This window comes from Daucus carota, chromosome 2, assembly GCF_001625215.2.
Source record: "Daucus carota subsp. sativus chromosome 2, DH1 v3.0, whole genome shotgun sequence".
Lineage (NCBI taxonomy): Eukaryota > Viridiplantae > Streptophyta > Magnoliopsida > Apiales > Apiaceae > Daucus > Daucus carota.
In genome coordinates, this window is record NC_030382.2 from 59,071,004 (window position 1) to 59,095,729 (window position 24,726).

The window sequence follows — 24,726 nt, forward strand, 5'->3', positions numbered from 1 at the left end:
CAAGATGGCGGTTGGGATCAGTTTTTGAATAAAAACGGAATCAAAATCAAAAGTCTTCGGTTCAAAAAGCTGAAAATTTTGATTTCAAAATTCTTGATTTTGATTGCAATTGGTTCGGTTTTCATTTCAAAATCGGAATAAATAAAGCCAGCTTAATAAAAATAAATAAAATCAACTATATCATCCAAGCCCAAAACAAATCTTCCACTGATCAAATAAAAACTTAATATACTACTGCTGCTGCAACTCTCTCCATTTAAAAACTTAACAAAGATGAGGAAATATCAAGGTGCAGGTGCTTGAATGAACCTTATTAAGAAGAATACCAGAAGCTAGAATTTAGAATCTTTTTGCTTTCAGTCATTACTATAATTTAAGTTAGCTATCTGTTCTGATATTAGTTTACTACACCTTCTGTACTGTGACACATAGATGTCTACACGAAGAGGTATATATGATTGTCTAAAACTCCTTTGATCGTTTAAAAAATTTCCACGAGTATTTAGAATTCTAGACAGTAGGGCTACTTGATTGCCTCTTCAACCTTTTGTTTGGATAGTGTGATAGTATTATTGATGCATATGCTTTGTTATAAGTAGACCTCCACTGACTTAGATTTTAAATATTTATATATATAATTAATTAGTGTATAATAATTGGTTCAATCTCAATTTTTATTCTAAAACCAAAACTGAAATTGCAACCGAATCATTAAAATACGATTCAATTTATCTGATTTTTATTTGATTGGATTCTAAACGGTTTGAATTTTATTATTTCTCATTCACCCTGCTTCTAAATAATGGATTCAGAGCACAATACTTTTCTCCACAATATAATTGGATGTTGATTTTCCAACTTCACATACCGTAAATTAACACAAATTCCTGTAACCGATATAATTTGATCCAGCTAACTGAATTAGATTATTTCAGTACCCCAAACCCAGCTAACTGAATTAGATTGTTTCAGTACCACAAACTGATTAAATTAATCAAATCAATTTGGTTTAACCGAATCAAATACCTTAACTCCAAATTTATAAAAAATTTGAAATCAAACTCATACCTCAGACCAACCAGGTACGAGAAATCAATTTTTTTTCTTTTTATTTCATCTTCATTTATACGATTACATATATACTTTCTATACAAAACTAAAATCAACAGCTCAAAGATATGTAAAAATATTAATTAAAATAATATTTTAAATTAATCATTCAAATATATTTTAAATCAAACATATTCATTCACCATTCAACCTAATACATAATATACCACAAACCGAACACATAATGCCAAAAATAATACATAAACCCCCTATCGCACCATCCATTCCTACCACCTTTCCATTCCATCTCTCGAACCAAACCCATTCCTACTTTCCTACCACCTTGTCTTAAATCCCTCTGCAACAATTTACCAATCAACTTTTTGCTAATTTCAAAAAAAAAAAAAAAAAAAAAACTTTTTGCTAATAGGCTGTGCGGATAAATAACTTTATTTATATACATATGTAAATACACAGGATTTCTACGAAAAAACAAAGACTGAACTCCATGCGAACTTTGTGCAGGGAAGACTTTAGACTAGTGATGCAGAGTTGCAGACCCCGAACAGTCATTGAAATAGATTTTGCGCATTCCCTGTCTGAAGCTCCGGCCCCGTTTGGACTTTAGGGATAAAAGCATAATAATATGCTTATAGAAGAACAGAGGCATACCCCCTAATATTATCTATGTTCACATTGTAAAAAGAGAATGAATAAATATCAAGGGCTGACAATAAATCTCAAGTTGTAAAGGATGGAGGAGTTGGAGCAGTGAAACCAATTGTGCAAACCACTGCTGCAATCAGCATACTCTGATACTGACTGCTGTACTGAGCATACTCTGGTAGTGAGACTTGAAGAGTCCTCTCACCCGTCCAAAATAAAAGTGAGATTAGCCACCAGCTCAACAGACATAATACTTGGGCATACCCTATTCTACCAGACTATCTTTTATCTGAACAAACTTTACCGAACTATCTCCACCACATGTAAGAAATCCGTTGGAGACAACTTGTATATCAGTAACAGCAACCTGCAAAATTTTTAAGATATAAGAAGTACTATGATACATTTTACATATGTAGATTGAATGGGGGCCTTTTACAGAGAAAACCACATTCACATCAAGCAAACACTGAAATAAACATTCGAGTTCAACTTAACCGGTAAGAACGTTTACCCGAACAACTCCACCTTGAAGAAATGTGTGCCTGTCATGCAACTTTGGCCAATGATATACTAATTTAGCTCTCTTAGCATCCCACAACTTTACATCCCCATCTTTGCTACCAGTCAAGAAAAAGTTTGTATTCGGTACAGCAGATATTCTGGTTACACTCCCTTCACCCAGATCAGGTTAAAGTTAGTACCCACATACCATTATATAAAGCATATTTACTTTCAAAGGAAAGGATAGGTACCTGTATGAGCCTTTGGTATATACCATAACATCCCATGGGAATTCTGGTCCCCAATTTTATTACGCATGATGGTTGTGGAAGACCCGTTGACAAAATCCTCATTGCTATCAGAATGCCTATTTCTTTTGGTCCTTCCGGTAGCAATGTATCGAAAATCATGAACTCCAACATCCCCAGCTTTTCCACCCGTCACAATATAAGGGGAAATGGAACCACTTCCAATGTCATTGTTAAACACCGAAAGGGATCGAGCCCCACCTGAATGCAAAATCCAAAAGTGTCTTTCAATTTTGCATGACTTTCTATAAATAAAAACTGCCATCAATTATAAATTTATACATTAGACAGCAAAAATCACAGATACACGGCTGTAGTGATTTTGTTTTTACTGATTACTTATAAGTAATATTCTTTTAAGATTCGATGCAAAAGGTTGGCTGAAATATCCTTGAATGTGTATCAGCCTACAGAAATATATCCATTTCATTGCTAATATCAAGTATATCGGCAGTGGTGTTTTTAGTCGTGCATTAAATTTTAAAGAAGAAAACAGCAAACATATAAATTCCCATCACAATTTAAAGCTGTAAAACCGTTGGATCCAGATAACTATAATACACAAGGAGGCGGATTATGTTTGCCCAGGCAGTGTTTGTTGGGGCGCCCGACCGACTTAACTCCACAATAGTAATGATAGTCTCCGCTTGGGGCTTGTGCATGAACTTGTTATTGGGTACATCCTAAAAAGACCTTATTCTAGTTTAGCTAATTGGCTGCTTATATTAAAGATAATTAATCCTCATCTCCATGATGTGGTACTTAAGTTAAACTCCATGGTAGTCTTATCTATTATATATAATTGCTCAAATACAAACCACAAAAATAAAAACTAAAATACAATTATAAAAACCACCCTTACATGACATCATCCAACCCTATATGACATCACCCACCTAGGTCTCACCCCCTTCCCCACTCGATCCCCCCGGGCCCACTAGAGCCTCACCAAGGCTCCGTTCAAAAAAAGTTCACCGATTGACGGGAAAAATTAAATTAAAAACGGAAGGATTATGTGAGATCATGTGTGAGAGGGTGTATTTTTTGTGTGTATTGACTTCTAGTGGGCCATTAGATTAATTAGACCAGATTCATCTGAAGGTCTAGATTAAGTTCGTAGTTTGTACTCTAATTTAGTTTGAATTGGAGGACTCTCTCTCTATATATATGCCATTGTTCCAAAGAGATCCATATTATATATAGTCTCGTAGAAAACCATTTGATTCTACTTTAAAATCTCCTAAATTTTTTTAGATTAATCATACTTATGCATATAATTTGATTCTAATTTAGAATATTAATCATACATGACATGCACAAACAATTAAACACTTACAATTAGATAAAACTTCTGACTCCTAAATTTGGTTCTATTGTAGAATCACTTTGGACCAATATGTTTCTACAATAGAACCAGCTGGGATATTATGATTAATTTTCAACGCTTTTTTTTGTTGACAAAAATGATGAAACTTTATATTTTATATTTTTTTAATTAAATATTTGATGGATAATGTGATTGATACATGTAATTTGTGCATATATAAAGGTGTTCTCTATTGGACTCTATATAAGATGGTTCTCCATAGAGTGCGACTCTCTTTCTCTCCACACACACACACATACTAGAACCAATTTATTGTGAGAACTTAGCACTCATTGAGGATCATTAGATCTAAGTGTATCATGTGGTTGAGATTGAAATCACATCTAATTATAAAATACATATGGTATGCATTAAATATGCGCATATTTATGAACAATAACTAATCAGTGTAAACAAAATGACATACTTTCCATAACTAGTTTTAATTTTACGTTTAGTTTATATATTGTTGTATTATATTCTATTTAATAAAATATTAAAATAGTTATAATACTCTTGAACACATATTTTTTTTCAAAAATTCTGCTGCAGTAAAGTATATCATAGATTATATTATATTAGTGGGGAACATTATAAATTACAATATACCTATCTATTAACTAGATTATTTTCTACAAATTTAAGAATATATCTTTTTATGTCATATATTAATTAAAATTAGGAAATACCATAACTCTTACAGTTGTAGAACTAATACAGAAGTAGCATAATTATAATATACCATTGTAGTATATTTAAGTGATAGGCAACATAGTAAATTCAATTCAAAAATACGATATAAGCCAAAATGAAATATTTAGTGAATTAGTCATGAAAGATCATGTGTGATATATTTCCTGAAAGGAAAAAATATCAAAAGCATCATTCACTTATTTAAAATGTCTCAAAATCATCATTAAACAGATGCTTGACTCAAATGGGTCACTCATTAGAAACATTTGTATCAAAAATGTCATTCTATCGTTAGTCGAAATTCTGAAAATATTATATATTGAGCTTCGCACATTTTTTAGGAGTGGTATTACATCCAAATGAAAGATTCTACGTTCTAGTATTTTAGATAATTTTTTAGTTTTTAAAAATTTATCTACTATTTATTTTTATTTAAATCAAATAAAACAATAAAAAATTAAAAATATATAGTAGATAAAATTTTAAAAATCTAAAAATATTGTCTAAAATACTAGAACTTAGAATCTTTTATTTGGATGTAATACCATTCATGAAAAATGTGCGAAACTCAATATATAATACTTTCAGAATTTCGACTAACGATAGAGTGATTTTTGATACAAATTTTTCTAATGAATAACTCATTTGAGTCAAGTTTCTTGATTAATGATGATTTTGAGACAATTCAAATAAGTGAATGATGCTTTTGATATTTTTCCCTTTCCTGAAATAGTGCAATATGATATATAATTTATTACATATATAATGTAAAATAATGTGTGTTTTAACGAGGGAAGAGATTAAATGATTTCATATAGATGTCTTTTAGATCATAACCATAAATTTTAAATGAATCTGACGGATGTCTACGATCCTAAGTTCTAATTCTAGTATAATTTCTAATTTGAACCTCACCACACACACAATCACATGTACGTAGTTCTAAGAGCGTATATCCAACAACTGTAATCATGTAATCAAATATTTGTGCAACACTATCCCGCACATCTCTTTAAACAATCGACAGTTACAAATCAAGCATATCACATTAAAGAGGACGTCAAGACGATCATCTTGTACATCGTGTTTGGAGATTCATGGCGGATTGTTCTTCATCGCCTTCACCTATGTACAAAGGTTAGTTGTGAAACATACCTTTGTTCTTATCATCTTCACTTTATTATATTTTCACTATATCCATATGTGCTGCATCAGATTATTCTTAAAACTTGCTAATTAAATCTAATCATGTTTTATTTAGACTAATAATAGAACCAATGAAAAAGTAATACGATGGACGCTGTTGAAGTGCAATTGGGGAGAAAGACGATGATTGTTGAAAATGGCCGTGATAAGACAACAAAATACATACATGTGCAGAATATATGACCACAACGGAGAGATAAACAGTGAAGCCATGAATTGGTCTTGTGATTGTAACTGCTGCATTAAAGAAGTAACCATCATATATTCTACGGTATACGTGGCAAGCAATCAATAAACAGTTTTTGTAATTTAAAAAGTTATGATTAATAAAGACCGTTGGGTTAAGCAAGATTAATGACTAAGATGTTGGTCTACAATAATACGATAAAAATGTGGCCTACAAGAAACTTTGTTACACACACACACACATATAATCTACAAGAAACAATTGCACAGAGAAAGACACAAGAATTATCAAGGACAAACATTTTCAAGGTGAGAATCTAGGAGCGTTGGTGTCTAGGCAGTACTAAATGCCTGGAAATAAGGCTGAATGTTCGCAGCGGTGCTTTAAATCGAAGAAACATGGATATTATATATAATAATCTACTTAAACATAAAATCTGATGGGAGAAAAAACCTTCATGGCACATAATGGAAGCTCGAGATGTTGTAGGTGGAGCGAGAGTATCCCATATAACCACATTAATGGCATTGGAGCTATAGCCGGCAGTAGCAATGATTGATCCGCTAGCAGTAACATATGCGATATCCCTAAAACAAATTTTAGGACTAATAAGATATCTCGCTTATAAAAAGACAAGACAACCAAACTAATCAACACGTGTCCTGTCAAAAAAGTTACGTCAGCGTGAAGGATAAATCTGCTCTAACCATCTCAAAAAATTTGGAACATATCTAGCATCTAAATCAATGAGAAAAGTTCTACTGAGACAAGTACGTACGATGCACAGTTATTAAAGCAAAGCATAGATTCAGTGGGGCAGATATTGCTCCTTCCTCCCACCTCAAGCTGCCATGTGCACACTGTCCCATCTAAAGCAGCAGTTGCAAATCTTTGTCCACAGTGATCAAAGCGCACAGCTGAAATTGAGGCAAGAGCATATGGAGGGGGAACATTTGCTGCAGGAAGCACTCCGTACGTGGCGGTAGCTCTCTCCTTACCAAACTGTAAAGTAACAGAGTGTAGGTTATTCATATGGACGAAAAGAATAGTATTCTACATCTGGTCTTGACAATTAGAAATCACTATGCCAAAGCTGAAGCTCCATACCTCCCACAAGTATGTGTGTGTATTGCTTGAACCCACCAGAAATAAAGGTCTGGAGGGGTGAGAAGAGAATGCTCTTGTCCTAATATTATCCACAGTAGCAGGCGGGTCAACAAACTCCTCAAAGTCCTCTTGAATCTCCCACCCGAGGCCAGATGAACCAATACCAGCATAACCTGGAACTCCATAAGCTCCACCGCCTAAGAAGTCTCTTCCTGGTTTTGACAGGGAACCTGCACCAATAGTTGCTCCACCCAGACCAAGATGTGTACCTTTTCTGCTACCAAGCCCAACCCCAGGAGAAACACAGGTAGGAACAGGGGTAGAATCAGATCCAGCCCATCCATCATGTGGCCAGTCAGCATTTGACCAGATATAACAGGACTTATCCATAGAAACTATTCCATCTTCCCGATTAAAGAATACTATTCCCTGTTTAAGAAATTAATAGTCTCACTTTTCCGTCATTTAAAACTCCGTAACAAAGAGGAAGGGGAAATCACCTAATTGAAAAACACCAAGAACTATATACAAATAAAAATCTGAACTGAAACTAAAATCATTGCTCCAATATAATTTTAATCAAACAAGGTTTAACTTAGATAAAAGTGTCACATTCCAAAAGCATTCTGTAGTCATCTAATTTGCAGTACTGACGTAAAATTGCAATGATTAGCAGCTCTAACAGAAACTATTAGGTAGGAAGAATTCAAGTTTCACAGACTAAAAGGAGAAAAAAAATTGTTGGATTAATATTCTACAGGTCTAACATTTATCAGACTGAGGCAACAAGTAGCTTTCCTTCTCAATACAAGTTTCTTATTTTAACGCGAAATTTATCAAAGTTATCTCTCCTCACTCGAAAAAGTAAATGACGCTCTACAAAGCAGTTTAGGTTACCTGGCAGTTTCTGCTTAGACATAATCTTATGGGGCAGCCAAAACAGACACCTAAATCAGGTTCTTAAGGCCAACTCAGAAGTACACAAATCTCAAAAAACTGAGACTGACCATTAAACAAAAAATGCAGTCAAGAGAACTTGAGGGCAAAAACCAGGAGAAGAACACTGGAAAAAGGCCATGCTCCCTTACAGAATACCTCTTACCTAATATATCAACGATTAGATTTTCTTTCCAAAAACCAAGTTTGCAAATACAATGACAGAATTATGTGCAATATAATCAGAAATTTAGCAAACATATGCAAGTTCTGACCTTTCGATTGCTAGCAAGTGCAGCTTGTTGCTGGTTAACAGAGCTGACACATAATGCCTGCTCAGATTCAGAGGTCAATACAATAAGACATTGAAGCATTAGAATTTCAGTCAAAGAAGGCCAGATGCAAAAAGTGTACAACAGTCTATAATAGTACTTATTATGGAGATAAAACAGTTTACCTCCAACAGTTCTCCATTTCGCTTGTATATTTCTTTAGGACTCTCGAAGGGCATAAGTTTTTTGGTTATGGCTGTATCCCTTCCACCAGTCCCCACGAAAAAACTATTATCTGGAGAAGGACCCTTAAGAGGGGACCCCAATCCACCACCGTTGCTAGCGAGCGGACTGCCTAAATTACCTTCTTGCTTGCAAATTTCCTCAGTTTCACACTCCAACTCAGTGCTCTTGTATATTTTAATCCATCTTTTAGGGAGCTTCCGTTTAACATATCTTATCCACTTAGAATTATTTAGTTCAGAACCCACATATCTGAATTCTGGACCAGCACACATTCCCCACAATATTTTGTAAGCCGATAATTCAGTTTCACTGTTCTTCATGTTCCAATCGCCAATGTTATGACTACATTGCTTCTGGTGGTCTTCAGAAGGAATCCAAGAGAATTCTTCTAACCATTCAAGGGTGGCTGTACTAAACCCATTCCCTACTTTGTTCAGCAGGCGTAGGGTAAGATGTCTTTCACAATTAGAAGATAAATGTACAGAGGTGCTCTTGAGTAAATTGATCAATGCGGCAGAAACAACCACAATTTGTGGTGTTGTGTTGCTGTCATCAGGCCCACACTTGCTAGAATCAGAAACAAAGACAGAAAGTTTGAATGGTAGGCAATTCGCGTGACTGTTCTCAACTGTAAGAGATGAATTCAGCTGATTGTTCAGGAAAGCAGTCATGTGTCTATACAGCATAGCCCTGAGAATGTGCCATTCTTCATCTATTAACACTGAAAGCTCCTTGTCCTCATGATCAGGTGGCACTGATGAAGCAGAATCTCGTGCCTCATCAATCAAGGGATTGTGGGACAACAATTCTGTAATTTCAGGAAGGACCTCATTTATATCATCCAAGCTGAATTCATAATGAGCATGATCATTTTTACATGTCATCAAAAGAGGTTTTACAATAAGAATAAGAGCTCGTAGGTTTCTCTTGAGCATAGCAGATGAAAAATACACATAATACTCATACAAATCAATAGTTAAAAGTGTTTTCCTGATAAAATCAGTATCAGCAGAACTAGAAAACTGCTTTAAGAGAGACCTCAGACACCACAATGACCACATCACACCCTGCATGTAAAATCGCCAACCACCTAGGTTGTTAAACACATTTTTAGCCGGCGTCCTATCTTCCGTGGAGCATGATATCAAGTTAGAGCTGCTTATGTTACATAAAACAACATATCTCGAGAATAAGTAGGCAATATCTTCAGTAGCCTTGAAAAGCATATCGGAAAGAATAGGATGCAAGAAGAATCCACCAAACGAATTGGTTATTTCTTTTGATTGATCCGTGTGAGTATAACTTAGCAATAGAAGGCATCCTAAAAATGCTAAGCCACTATTGCACAAATACTTTACCATCTGTAGTTTACAACAAACGATAACCGATTAGTACTTTCATAAATATTAGATTTGGGATGCATCACATATAATTTGTTAATATCTAAGCGTTAATTAATTGATTTGAATACCTTATTAATTAGATGGTGAGAAACCAGTAGATATTTCTGCTCCAAATTGGCAAGCCAATCCCGTAACTTGTTTTCAAAACTTTCAAGTAACACCTGGTATTGCTGAATATCAGTCTTCTTGTGCATGCATATTGCAGAATGTTCTATATTGGTGCCTGCCCAGCTAGGATGTTCTTTTACAAGTTTAATGAGGTAGTGCATCGCCATGTCTGATTTGGTTTGCGACTCAATATGAAGTGCAACGTCGCCTAATATCCAGTTTGAGGCATAATCACCAAAGGATGGCTTCAGTACTTCATTCAGAAGTTCAAAATCTGCACCCTCTGATATGTTACCTTGATCAGAACCACCCGATATGCTGTGAGAAGATGAAAGACGCTCCAAACCTTCAAGCTTATATGACAATAACAAATAAATCAACCCCTTGTCTGGCATTATTTAAGCATCAGAAGACAGGCAGTGGGTAACAGGTACATGTACCAAGAAAAAGATGGACTGGGGTGGAAAACTTGAAAGAATGTTATACATAGAAATAAAAAAAATGTAAATTTCCATGTTCTGGTCCACCAATGCAACATGCTCAAGCAATTTCCAACAAAACAATATCTACGAAGATACCCCAAAACATCTGTGTAATCAAATAATTAATCCAAACCAGCTTTAACTACATTAAAAACAGTAAGCAAACGATCCAACAACAGTGATAAGTTTGCAAAATGTCATGCCTTCATTCCTTTTTTCCCTTGTCTATTTCCAATTTTACCCTTTTGTTCCCTCCTCCCAAAAAGCTACTTTGTCCACCAGGTGAAACATGGGAAAATTTGATCAAGGGCCGTACAATCTTCTCCATGTGGACTCATATGGCTCAATACCTATCACTTTATAAACACTTTCATTGCCGAAGTCACTTCAGCAGAATTGCAAAACCCCAATATTACTTTAGGTTGTGCTGACAGAATTTGGTCATCAGAAATTACTTCTGTAATGGTTGTGACATCCATGGCTCCTCCCAGGCCGGCTATGACCCTATGCAGACTATGCAATGGCATGGGGCCTGCTTGACAAGGGGGCCCAATTTTTAAAAAAAATAGTTATATAACTGGAGCTCTATTATTTGTCCCCAATTACGGAACCATTCCCCTCTCAGTCAAGCGTTAGCAGAGCCAAAGCAGGAAAGCATCGAACCAAGCAAACAGCGAAGCATCAAGTATTGAGTGAATGAATGATTGCGAAATTGAGATAAAAGCAGATCAAGATATTCGATTGAGGACAAATAAGTTTCTGTAAAGGGATCAAATCATCAAATAACAGTTACAACAGAGGTATTCCTACACTATATATCTTATTTTTCCAATTCTGCACTTTCAGAACTTAGTAAGAATTTTGATTGCTTATAATTTTTACTTTGTCGATTTGTCAGCAAATCAGTAACAATATGCCTCCTAATCAATTAAGTGGTTCTGTCAAAAGAAAAAATTGAATGGGTAAAATTGGATAAATATTTAGAGGGGGAATTCCAAAATTCACTAAAAAGAAAAATTAAACTTTCTAGTGTGCAAGTGAAAATATTATGGAGGAGGAGAATGTTGCTCCAGGTGTTGAAATATACAAGAAAATGTGAATGCGGAAGACAATACAGAGGATGTGTATAAATATGCTGTGCGGAAGAAAATATAGACGATGATGAAGATATAAATCTAGAAGATAATGTGGCAGAGGACAGAGGCAATGCACCAGATGGTGTGTCTCAAGCAGGGGCGGATCTACAGCTGGGCTGTGGTGGGTTGAAGCCCGGGGAGAATTTTTAAGAAAATGATTTTTACTTTCATTAATATGCTATGCAGAGTCTGCGGCCCGGTCCAGTGAATTTTTTTTGTATATTTAGGTTCGTGTCTCAAGATGTGGTTAGCATAACCAACCATATGGAGTACTAGATATTTATGATCCGGGAAATTAGGATCAAATCAACCAAAGTTTCAAGGATCTTTTTGTTGGGTTTGTGGAGTCAGATTCAGAATAGGATTATGATTTGGTTAAAAATATTGGACTCCTATTAGATTTAGGAATTTCAAAGTTAGACTCCTATTTTGGTTAGGCCAGTTTCTTCTCTTATAAATACTCTCATGTAACTGTAAAATCACAACACAACAAAATTGTGAGAGATCAATAAAACCAGTGTGGCTTATGGAGTAGGATTTTCTGAACCACGTAATTTTTTGTCTTGTGTGATTGTTGTTTATTTTCTTGTTCTTGTTATTCGCTTTTGGGTTTTGCTTTCGCTTTTGTATACTCAGCAACTAGTATCAAGAGCCTAGGTTTTCAGGCGAGTGGGAGCGATGGCAGAAGATGAGAAAGTAAAGATCGACAAATTTGATGGAAGAGATTTTGGGTTCTGGAAGATGCAGATATAAGATTATCTATATCACAAAAAGCTACATGAACTGCTAGAAGAGAAAAAAGCCAGCTTCACTGGATGAGATAGCATGGAAGTTATTGGACAAGCAGGCTCTGGGTGTTGTTAGATTGACTTTGGCGAAGAATGTTGCTTACAATATTGTCAAAGAAACGACAACTTATGGATTCATCAAGGCTTTATCAAATATGTACGAGAAGCCGGCCGCTCTAGGTATATTTGATTCCCTTGTTATTTGCCACGAGATTGAATGAAGGTGATTGTGTTGCTGATCATGTTAACGAATTTAATTCTATTCTATCAAGACTAACATTTGTAGATATTAAATTTGATGATGAAGTACAAGCCTTATTGTTGGCATCCTCGTTACCTGATAGTTGGTCAGGACTTGTCACCGCAATTTGTAATTTATCAGGGAGTGGTAAGATGAGGAGTTCGCAATTCGATTCTTGGAGAGGATATTCGTAGGAGAAACTCAGGAGAGTCGTCAGGTTCCTTGTTAAGTGTTAAGAGGCAGAAAGACCGAAAGGGGGCAGAATCAGGGGCGTCACAGATCGAAGTCATAGAAGAGAGGACAATCCAAAGATCGCAAGAATATTTTTGTTGGAATTGTCAAAAGAAAGGTCACTTCAGGAATCAGTGTACGGCTCCTGTAGCTCCTAAAGGAAAGAAAAAAGAGGATGATTTAGCTAATATAGTTGAAGAAGTGGTGAATGACGATGCGTTGATTTGCTATGTTGAATGTTCTGTTGAATCATGGTTTATGGATTCTGGTGCGTCATTCCATGCTCCCCTTGCAAGGATTTGATGTTAAATTTTAGAGCTGAAAATTTTGGTAAAGTTCGTCTTGCTGATGATGAGACTTTGAATATTGTGGACAAGAGAGATATTAATCTCAAAACCTCTTTGGGAACTGATTGGACGTTGAAAGATGTAAGGTACATTCCAGGACTGATGAAGATGTTGTTATCTGTGGGTCGGTTAGACAAGGAAGGGTATCGAGTTACTTTCGGAGACGGACAGTGTAAGGTTATAAAGGGGAATCTTGTAGTTGCTCGCGGAGAGAAGAAGGGGACGTTGTATATAGTTGAACAATCTAGCTGTGAAGTAAATTCAATTGCAGATGAGATTGGTTCTTCGACTTTGTGGCACCAAAGGCTTGGACATATGTGTGAAAAGGGTATGAAGCTGTTAGCTTCCAAGGGGAAGATTCCACAATTGAAGAATGTGGAAGTTGGTTTCTGCGAGCCATGTGTTCTTGGAAAACAAAAACTGGTTACTTTTGCAAAATAAGGGAGGACACCCAAGACGGAGAAGTTAGAGCTAATTCATACGGATGTATATGGTCCAACAACAGTTGCGTTACTAGGAGGATCTCACTACTATGTCACTTTCATTGATGATTCCACTAGAAAGGTATGGGTATATTTTCTGAAAAGTAAATCAGATGTGTTTGTTGCTTTTAAGAAGTGGAAGACTGAAGTTGAAAATCAAACTGGTTTAAAGGTTAAGAGTTTGATATCAGATAATGGTGGTGAGTATAGTAGTGAAGAGTTTAAAAGCTATTGTGCAGAGTATGGGATTAGAATGATTAAAACTATTTCAGAGACACCACAACAGAATGGGGTTGCAGAGCGCATGAATATAACCTTGAATGAGAGGGCCAAAAGTATGAGATTACATGCAGGGTTGCCAAAGATGTTTTGGGTAGATACAGTTAGCACTGCAACGTATCTCATAAATAGGGGACCTTCAGTTCCTTCGGGGTTCAAGATTTTTGAAGAAGAGTGGTAGGGAAAGGGGGTAAATTTTTCACACTTGAGAGTTTTTGGGTGTGTTTCCTATGTGCGTGTTAAAGATTCTGACAGGGACAAGCTTGATCTAAAAGCGAGGAAGTGTATCTTCATTGGTTAAGGCTCAAAGGATATATGTAACCGTTTCTGGGATGAACACATGAAGAAGGTTGTTAGAAGTAGAGATGTTACTTTTAATGAGAATGCAGTATATAAGGATAAGCTTGCAGTCGATTTTGAATTTGCAAATGAACAACCTGAACTAGAAAAGGCAGTGCTTGATGATACTACAAAAGAAGATCTTGCAAGAAATAGTGGGAGTTCTGATAATGTTCTAGTTACTCCAGAGGCCGAGGTAAGAAGATCTAGCAAAATTATGAAGCCACCACAAAGATTTTACCTTTATCTTAACTTTAGGCTCGTTAATATAGGCTCAACTTTATATAAGTCGTCTCTCATTCTCCCATTAATATAATTATCAATTAAGAAGCATAGCCATCAAATGCCACTTCTATACTGCTTCCAATTGCTCCTCGATTAATTCATAAAAGTGACAATTTTTCAGTCCTGAGAATCCAAACAATCATCTTGCTTCTAATCATTGTGTTGTCTGTTCCACAAACGTCATGAGCTGCTCAATCACTGTTTCTTGCATGTGTTTAGATCCCCTAAACATTGCCCGAGAAGTTCGGTGCAGTGTTGATAGGTTGATGGCGTACCCATCTCTTCCCGTGAGATCTCTGAGTAGATCTGACTGCCCTTATAACAACTTGCTAGATATTTACTAATGATTAAAGACAACAACACACGTTTACACTAATCACTTCCTATACTAATTTAGCACAGCAACTCAAGTTTACATATATCACTTCACGCTAGTAAATCTGACCGCTCTAATACGAACTTGCTAGATATTTACTAGTGATTGAAGACAACTCAAGTTAGCACAAATCACATAAAGAAGAGTGGTTAGTATAATCATATGCTTAGATATCTCATATCTCACTGACCTAAGTTTTGTATTTTTATGGTTTGAAATGGAAAAATAATGGTAAATAAATTGAATGATTGATCAAATGTACGGGATCAATAGAAGTCTTTCAATAATTGCACCTATTACTTTGACCTAACACTAAGGCAGATCACTAAGGCGTGGCTATCAATTTTGCACTGAATTTGATGCCATGTCCATAGCAAAAACAAACAAATATGGAAAGAAGAGTCGTCTAAGTATGATTGGGATTAATCTTAATTATTCTACTTCTATCATTAGAAAATTAATAAACTCTTCTCTTTTCTTTTTCATGGGTGGCTAACTATTTCATCCCAAAGTTTGTTGAATCTTTGGTTCTACATAATTGTTGTTATTTTCTATTTCATCCATCACCAATATGTTTTTCGAGCTTCATCACAATTATTTTAGAAAGAAATGTACGATTTAAGAGCAACTTACAGGAAGGCCACATCTGCTCAAGGCAGTAGCCGTCATCAAAATTGCCCACCTCCCAAGATATGCAGCATTTCGCTCACCTAAAGCATTTTTCATGTTATTGCTTGTTGCCAGCATTAAACAATACTCACCAATGCTAGGATCCAGAAAAGAATTATGATCAGAAAACACTGCAGGCTGATCACCCACAGTACTGATTTGGGAACCAAGAACGTGTACAATAGCCTGAGAATAATTTCCTAATGCCCACTGCAGAGCAAAGAAAAATTAACATGAAATATAAATAAACTGAAGGCTAGTCAAATATCTCTAGGAAACAGTTAAAGCAATAAATTACAAACAAGTACCTCCAGAAAGCTAGCCAACCAGTAATCGCCCTTTTCAAGTGCAGATGGAAGCAGAAACTTTGATATAAGTTGACACTGTAATGGCCCACCAGAGCCTTCTACAAGACGAGATATAACTAGAGCAAGCTGCTCATCACCTAGAGTTTTTGCACAGACATTAATTGCAGAAGCGGTATCACCTCCGAGTATAAAAAAAGCAACAGCAAGCTCTAGTTGATGTTTCCCCATTAACACATAAGCATTTTTCAAAGCAGCTGCCTTGTTATTATCTTCCTGCAAGATATAGGAAAAAGATCACTCATAGCTTGCAAGTGTAAAGTGTTCCGCATTCAAAAAGAAAGTGCAATCCCTGTTGCTAAATATCAAAAAAATTATCAGTTGCATCTATAGTGTAACTACTAGCTCAACCTTACAGATATTACCTCAAATGCCGACTTTGTACAAAAGGATAACAATAATCTTACCGAAGTACCTTAAAATTTCGTGAGAGAAATCCCACCAATGGCTTGTCCTTCTCATCCCTACTGATCTTGAAAAGGCCAGCCAACACTTGAAGCCTATTTAGTGCTATGTAAAGAAGTGCACAAGCCTTTGGATCCTTAGATTTCAGATACTGATGCCTTGCCAATTTTTCCATCTGCAAGGAAACAACTTGATTAAAGTGGATAACATACTTTAGCAATACCACTCTAGCTCCTATTTTCCCTATTACAAAATGCAAATATGAAGGACTGCAGAGACCGAAGCTCAGAGTCAAATGTCTCAAAGACAGTTTCCTATCTGGAGAAAGTTTTATCATTCGTAAGCCATAAACTTTTTCGGAGCAATTTCAAATTTTTATCTGACATGGTATTTAGTTTATGTAAGAAGCCTCCTTGGAACAAAAAAAGTAGCACTTTACAGGGTATCTTCATCAACCAAAAAGATATTTTTGACAGGAGGGAGAAATACATGTGAGTCATGTGACAATTAATAGTCAACAAATTAACACATATGGTACCTTTATTCTTAACTGCGTAGCACTCGTGTACCAATATCCAACGCCTATATTCCTCATTTCATGCCAAGAAGATTCACTAGGTAAAAGAGAATCAAACAAATTTTCTTGGCAATCAGAGTGGAAAGCCCATCCGATCATGCTTGAGTTAACAACCAACTCTCCTTTGGATGGCATTCTACTAAATCTTCGAACAAAATATAGATGCTGAAATCTTATTGCAATCCAAAACCTTGAAAGGAAAAGAGAGGAATAGTTTTGGCATCATTAGGCAGCAAGATAACCAATAACTAGTGCTACATTTTGCATAAGTTAAGTACAGAGCGTTAATAATCAATAAAATACAGCACTTCTCCTTTACCAGTGAGATTAAAAACCACATATATTCAACCAATCAGGTTCACTGGCGGAGCTTTAGTGGGACCTGTAGGGAACATGGCGCTAAAGGGAAAAAAATCATGTTTGTTTTTATAAACAATACATATTTGTATTAAAAAAAAAAATTGGTCCAAGATCTGCCACTACTCAAGGTTAACGACAGGGGAAAGGTGCCTAAAAGATCTACAAAGTAAAATTTTGCCATGCTAAAAGTTACACAAACAAAGGAAAATTCAAGTTCAAGAAACTTTGATAGAAGATTATCATTTATTTCTGCAATACATTAAACCATAAAGTATATATGGGCAAGATTATTTTTGATAGTTGATATAATTTTGAGTATGGGAGGAGGTGACATTCGAACCCTAGACCTCTCCTAACACGAGAATCACCTTTACCTCTGCTTGGGCAATGCTTATTTCTCTATAAGGGCCTCTTTGGCTTACCTTGAAAGACATTAGTCATTAATGACTTCATAAGTAACTTTTATTTTGCATATAAGTTTCATTTACTTGGACAAAATTGGTTCATAATGCACAACTTATAGGCTAGTCAGATAGCCGGGCTTAACTTAATCTGTATATTAAACATTTTAAATTCATAAATAATACTATGTATGATGTATACAATATCCAAACTTAAAAAATCCGGACTTTATCCGCATTTTTTAATATACGGGTTTAAATCTGGATTTTCTGGATTTCAGGCCGGACTAGATTTTGACAAGATAATATAGTAGGCCCGTCTAAGGCCAGACTAGACTTTTTTTCCAATCGAACTTTTTGGACTTCTTTCCAGATCAGTTCAGAAAGGATTTCAGGCTTCGGATTTTTTGACATCGCTAATTATAGAGCACAATCGAGCAATATAAGTCTGCCATTAAATTTATTAATGTACAGGACTTTTATTTTGCATACATGTTATTATATGATTAGACAATTTAGTTGGTACTGTATAACATATAGGCTATTTATATAATACAGAAATAACAAAAAGTACTATGACGAGGATAATATTTTATATTATTTAAGTCGCACAACTATTCTATAAAGTCGAATAAGTACCTTTTCCAACTTCCGAAAATTCAACTTATAAGTTAGTTGTACAATTCCAAAATAGTCTACTACCGCTAAATAATACACACTCAATTATATATTTATAGCATAAAGTCAAAGTAATAGCATAAGAACAAGTCTTCCATGGGCCTTATCCTCTATAAAAAACTGAGATTGAGAAGGGGTTTTACATCTCATCTTTAACACTGTTAGAAAGAGAAGTGTCTAGCTTCATTATCAAGGGTCCACCCGAATCCCATATGCCCACACCCATGTGAGGTCCGATAGGCACGGAGGACAAATCATAGGATCTGAGTGACACGGAGGACAAAATTGTAAAGTCTGGGCGACACAAGAAATTAAAAGCGGAGGGAGGCCTTCTCGCAGATGCAAGAGGGGTTTAAAGAGATAGAATAAGATAACAAAACACTGAAATAGATAAAAGTACGGCGATTTAACCGGAGAATAACCAGCCAGTACCCCTGATTTTGATTTCCCAATTTCTGAGAGAGTCAATTTAATGATCAAGCCTTCCATATATGTGATGATCTATACAGGGAATAGAAACCCTAATAACATCATCTAACCCACATGACTAAGGCCTAAAACAATTGGGCTTATAGTAATTACTTAGAAATTTTATAAACTACTAGCACCATATATAAAAAATATAAGTAATACAGAAATTCCATCTACACAAAATGTCTTTAAACTAGTTAATAACATGTACATAATTCTTCTCTCCATGCTCACTTCTGTTTCCTATTACCCTCGCCAATTCTCTTAAGCTAGCAAGGTAAGAACACAAATGTACAACTCCCTAGGAACTTCAATTGGCCAAGGGACATCCACTGTACCACAATTCTTTTGAACTAATTTCATATTACTAGCATTACATTTCTATATAAAGCATCTTATTAATGGTAGAACTAAAAGAAGTTAATCAATTCGATAACAATAAAGGAACTACTAAGAAAAGGTATGAAAACATCTTCAGGGAGCAAAAAAATCATTCAAAATATGCATGGAGTACCTTCGGCCATATTTATCTAGACTTCTGTAAGCGGAGGAAGAGTTACTAACTTCTTGTAGAAGATCAATAACAGCATGCATTTGCATCATCTCAATGTTAGATAGGAATCCCAGGTCATAAAGTCTATCTATAGGTTCAGGAGAGCCAACAAGGTTGGATTTTGTAGAAGGAGAAACCAAGGAAGCATCGAAAACGTTAGATTCCCAACTAGTCGCAGAATGGGTAAGGTCATGCTGAAGCTGCAAAGATTGTGTAATAGAGGCAGCATCTCCTCTCCACTGAAATACGTTATTCTTCGAGCTTGATGAGAGACTTCCATTGAGATAATCTGATAATTGGACCAGTGGAAAGATATGGCCAGATTTTTCAAGGCAACATATTTGAGAAGACACACTTTGAGAAGTGCAATAATCAACAAGGTTTTGAACAACAACTTGTGCACGCTTCCAGTTTCCTAATTTAATTTGCAAATATTTAAAAAGCACAAAATTAGTTAAGGTCAATTAGTATCAAAATATTACAAGTATAAAAGATAAAAGACAACATGTTTGGTTCAGCAGGTTCCGAGGAAAAATAGGGTAGAGGTTCAGTACACCCGAACACTTCACAATTCCTAAACCCCAACCAAGGTCTCTCTCTCTCTACACACACACACACACACACACACTTGTCAATGGCCTTAAAAGCAAATTTTTTAGTTATACCAAAGCAAGAGTTTGACGTAACAGGTATTTAATAAGTGACCAAAGCTCTCAACTCTTTTGATTGTAGGCATGAAATAATGAAAGCTCCAAGCCTTTACCAGTACGCAAATAGCATTTTCTTTTCTAGGTCCCTTAAAAATGTCCTCAATAAAACTGCAGGAAAACCTTCAGTGTGAGAGTTATTATTGTCAACGGGTAGTGAAACAATAAATTTTAAAAGAGATAGCGTGACTACTCTCTCAAGAAACAACTATTTAGTATTTATATTGGCAAGAGTCTCCTTTACAAGGTAATTGCTTTCTTTCCTCTGAAGTTTCCCCAAAATCATTCATAAAAAAGCGCCACTTTGTGCGAGATAGATGGCATTATTAACATAATGAAGATGCTACTTTCTATGGTGCTTTACTGTGCCTTTTCTATTATAATTCAGAATAAACTCTAAAAATGAGAAGAGAATCAATACACGTCTGTGCTAAATATAGAATGTATGCATATATATATGTGTATATATATATATCAACTACCAAAAACTTATTGCCACATGATACCTGAACATATGTTCGCGAGGATGGACTCTGGGTGATAAAGAGGTAGAGATCCACCGAACTTTTCTGCTACATCTAATATGTTTACAAAACCAATTTTAATATTTGAATCATAGTTTTCTGCATAAATGCTTGACAAAAATTCGTTTGGTAAATTTCTCATGTAAGAAGATCTTAGCCAGTAATGATTCTGTTTATCTTCTGTTGATTCTTCAAGATCACAAGTAGAATCAGTGGAAACTGAAGTAAGCAGATACTTATCGGCAGCTATGCAATTTTGAGGATCATGTTTGCTTCCTCTGGGAAGACGATTAGCATGTAATTTGTCATATACCAATAACAACCATGGACTGAAAAGACTAAAGTATTCGTTGTGAACAACCACAGCTGAGGCATTAGGCCCCCAGGAAAAATCTTGAATCTCAGGATGAGTATGACTTGATGCAACACAAAACCAGATCTTTCTGTTTGAAGATCTTTCTGATTTAAGAAGATTATGACCACCAAAGAGCCTCTGACCATATACCATAAACTTATTCTGCAAGCAAACCCCAAGTAAGAACTGACCGTTATCCAACGTCAACCAACTTAGAGCAACAACCTTTCCATCAAGAACAACCGAATCTTCTAGTATAAATCTTCCTGCAAATGACAAGTAGACAGCTTCCCATATATGAAGAGTGGTAAGAGAATTGGACTGAGAGGTCGGTGTGATAGTTGCAATCTTTCGGCCACATTCAGTTGCAGATGCTGCCATGATTGGACTTTGATGTGTATCAAGCACACCAACAAGCTCCCAGTGTGAATCTCTAATAGAGGACTTGCTTCTCCACAATCTCACTCTACCATCAGAACAGCCAGTGGCTAAGTGATATGCGGCATAGCTTCCACGTAGCTCATTGGCAGAATACTCCTTTTGTTTTTGAGACATAACTGTAGTGGTTCGAGAGACCACATCATAAGTGGTAACCTGGCTTTGATTGTGTGGTTCTGGCAATATAGATGACCAAGGATCGACAATAATACAATATCTCTTGCCAGAAATATTTCCCTCAAATATCCGAGCATTGTTTTCAGATATGTTACCGGTGTCAAAAGTACATCCATGAATTCCAGAAAATTCGCAATGATGGATGCCGATTTTCCACGACAAAGCCTTAAAGGTATTCTTCCACACTGCCAACAGTATAGTGGTGCCAGAATCAAAGTTTTCATCACATGTTGACGGCAAAGGAACTGCATGGACGCTGGTCGGGCCGTCAGTGCAACTACAACTAGGAAAAGGGATACTGCACAATTTGTGGCTAAACAAGTTCTCTTCTTCCTTTTTAGAGGACTCGACTATAAAGAAATCAATACCTCCAGAATGTGCTGCAAGAAGAATTAGGTCTTCATCTATTACTGCCTGCAGCCATCCCAGGGTAGTATAACTGGGGCTACATTCATGAAGGTCAACCTTTCCTGAAAGTTTCCAAGTGGGGTTTAATGTTGGTAGACCCATAATGCAATTGGAAATATCAGAAATTGACCACAATAACAACAACCCATTCATATCCAAAGAAGCACCATATTTGAGTTCATATCTATGTGAATGCATCACTACTTGTAATATTTTCCCACAATGACCATCCATGTTTAACTTTCCGTAAGCACAAGATGACAAAACGTTCTCCGTCTGGGAGCTAATAGAAGGTTCTTCGGAACTAATTACTGTTTGAAAATTTATCTGAAACCAAGCCAAGGAATTACAAGATAGTAGTTGGACTATATTGCATGAAGTTGGTGGACCAAAGGCTTGAATCCTCGAAATCACAACCTTACTAAGTAACAAACTACTTGATCTCACTTCAGGACCGTCCAATTCACGTCTCTTCCACAAAGTCACGCGTGGAAATCTCATTGGAGCAACATCATCCAGGCAATGTATAGCCCACAAAGTCACCACCCTCTGAGGACCAAAACCAACTACCCATTCACACTTACCAACCCCATCAGATTGATAATAGTCTGAAGGGAGACACTGGCTAGTATCTGATTCATTACTGGTATCAAATATACCATTCAATTCTGTGGCCCATCTTATATGTATATCAGAGCCTAGGATTCCATTCATTGCCTGGTTTATCTCAATGACAGAACATACACAAAACAACAATCTTCTTGTTCTTTGATCATTAATGTCCTTGCTGACTTTTCTGACCCGTGCATCATCAATCTCACTCCATAACCTTACTGTTCCATCCATGCAGCATGTTAACAAAATCAGCCTCCGCTGTTGATGTTGTTTTCCTGCCTCTTGTGTAAAAGGCAACGGTCTCCACTGAATCATTAAAACAGGCAGCGGATGAGGTAAGTCGGCTTTTACAAATTTTGATATTGGGTCACTGTGATATACCATGACAAGTTTACTTGCGTTAATCAATGGTGAGGATGAAGGTTGAGCATGATGACTACTACACAGTGGTGCTGTTGCAAAATATCCTTCAACAGACCATGTAGCAGTAACAAGGTTCTGAGGCAGGTCGGGTGTAAACTTCCAGGCAACTTCCCAGGAAGTAGAGGAGTTGTTGTTTCTTCTCCATAGTACGACTTGGATTCCAACAGAAATGATGCCATCGCCTGAAGCAGTCCACTGAATGGCCTGGACGGTAGTAGATTGAATAAGTGATGTAGTCTGGCTCCAAGAAAAAGATCCTGAATTAAGAAAATGATATATAGTGTGTGAGGGTTGATGAAAAAATAGCAAACAAGATGATAGTAATATAATAAGTAATAGTAATTGTAATTAAAGGGTTGATTGAGGAGAAGGATTAACCGGTAAATGAGAAAAGGCGAATTGAAGAATCCAAGGAAACGGCAAGTAGTCCGTCGGAAGGGATAACAGGTGACCAACACACAGACGAAACAACACCACCCAGCTCGAATACTTGGCGAAAAATAGGCCCAGGTGCAGGTCCAGGTCGATTAATTGGCAAGTGAGAAATCACAAGAAGAGAAGATGAGGCATAAGCAACCCAAGAGTAACCTGAGAAATCAGGTAGCCAATCTATGCTCGATTCCGATCGCCTCGGACACGGAGGTATTGCTTCCGACTTGATCAATTTCAGAGGTAATTTCTCATCCCCCAACTCCGATTCCAATTTCAGACTTGTGTTTTGCTGCTGCATTTTTGCCTGCCTCCTACCCCTCAGATTCCTTTTTAATTACTAACCCCGCTCCCTGCTTATCTAAAATATTACTCCCTCACTTCCTCCATTTGGGTCGGGAATGGTCGGGAACGGAGATTAAGAAATATATATAAAATAGTGAAAATGATACGTAGTTCACCAATCACCATATAATTTGCTTTCTCATTTAATTCCTTTCACTATCAATCATCTACAACAAATAAAAACCTAAATTACTAAAAAATGATAAGGCCCCGCAAGGCGGGCTTAAATACTTATCTAAAATATTACTCCCTCACTTCCTCCATTTGGGTCGGGAATGGTCGGGAACGGAGATTAAGAAATATATATAAAATAGTGAAAAATAGAAAAAAAAAATGGATGTAATGGTGTATAAAAAAAAGATAAGGGTGTTGTTGATCCGACGGGGTCGAAACCCTCAATCAGATCTGTTTACACAAGGTAGAGATTCTCTCTAAAATGGCCAGCCCCTGATCAGAGGTTTTCTTCTGTATTTATAGCCTCCAGCCTCCGTGCTTCTCACGTGCAGTAGGGCTCCCTTTGCTGTCTTTTGGGCCTTGTCTTGGGCTTTCCTTTTCTTGTTTTGGGCTGTGGCTTGAGCTCTTGTCTTCACGGGCTTGTGGCCCAACAGGTGTAAAAGAAGATAGTGCTAAAGTAATGTGAAAAACAAGAAAAAGTTAAGAAGTGGTGGGACCCATTGACTATTTTTGGTAAGTTTTGAAATTAAGTAGTGTGAAAACGAAGAAAAATTGGAGAAATGGTGGGATCCATTGACTATTTTTGATAAGTTTTGAAATGTAAAGAATTGGAT

At 36.3% G+C, this 24,726-nt stretch overlaps 1 protein-coding gene across 2 annotated transcripts; it reads right to left on the minus strand.

The window, feature by feature from the left end:
- Positions 1-1,179: 1,179 nt before the first annotated feature.
- LOC108207949 (uncharacterized) lies at positions 1,180-24,111 on the minus strand. 2 transcript variants are annotated; one of them, XM_017378399.2, is made up of 16 exons: positions 23,543-24,090; positions 20,731-23,421; positions 19,479-19,932; positions 17,016-17,244; positions 16,488-16,652; positions 16,016-16,288; positions 15,672-15,917; positions 10,013-10,405; positions 8,481-9,902; positions 8,299-8,355; positions 7,088-7,516; positions 6,759-6,982; positions 6,434-6,567; positions 2,472-2,729; positions 2,231-2,391; positions 1,180-2,083 (listed from the first exon to the last, which is right to left on the minus strand). In XM_017378399.2, exons 1-16 carry the CDS (start codon positions 23,892-23,894, stop codon positions 1,982-1,984), a joined length of 7,590 nt encoding a protein of 2,529 aa, XP_017233888.1. In that variant the 5' UTR covers positions 23,895-24,090; the 3' UTR covers positions 1,180-1,981. The 2 variants fall into 2 exon arrangements, with proteins under 2 accessions (XP_017233888.1, XP_017233889.1); XM_017378400.2 differs by lacking the exons at positions 1,180-2,083; positions 2,231-2,391; positions 2,472-2,729; ... (1 more) ...; positions 6,759-6,982; positions 7,088-7,516 and adding an exon at positions 7,985-8,189 and having other exon boundaries at positions 23,543-24,111.
- Between the last annotated feature and the right edge of the window lie 615 nt (positions 24,112-24,726).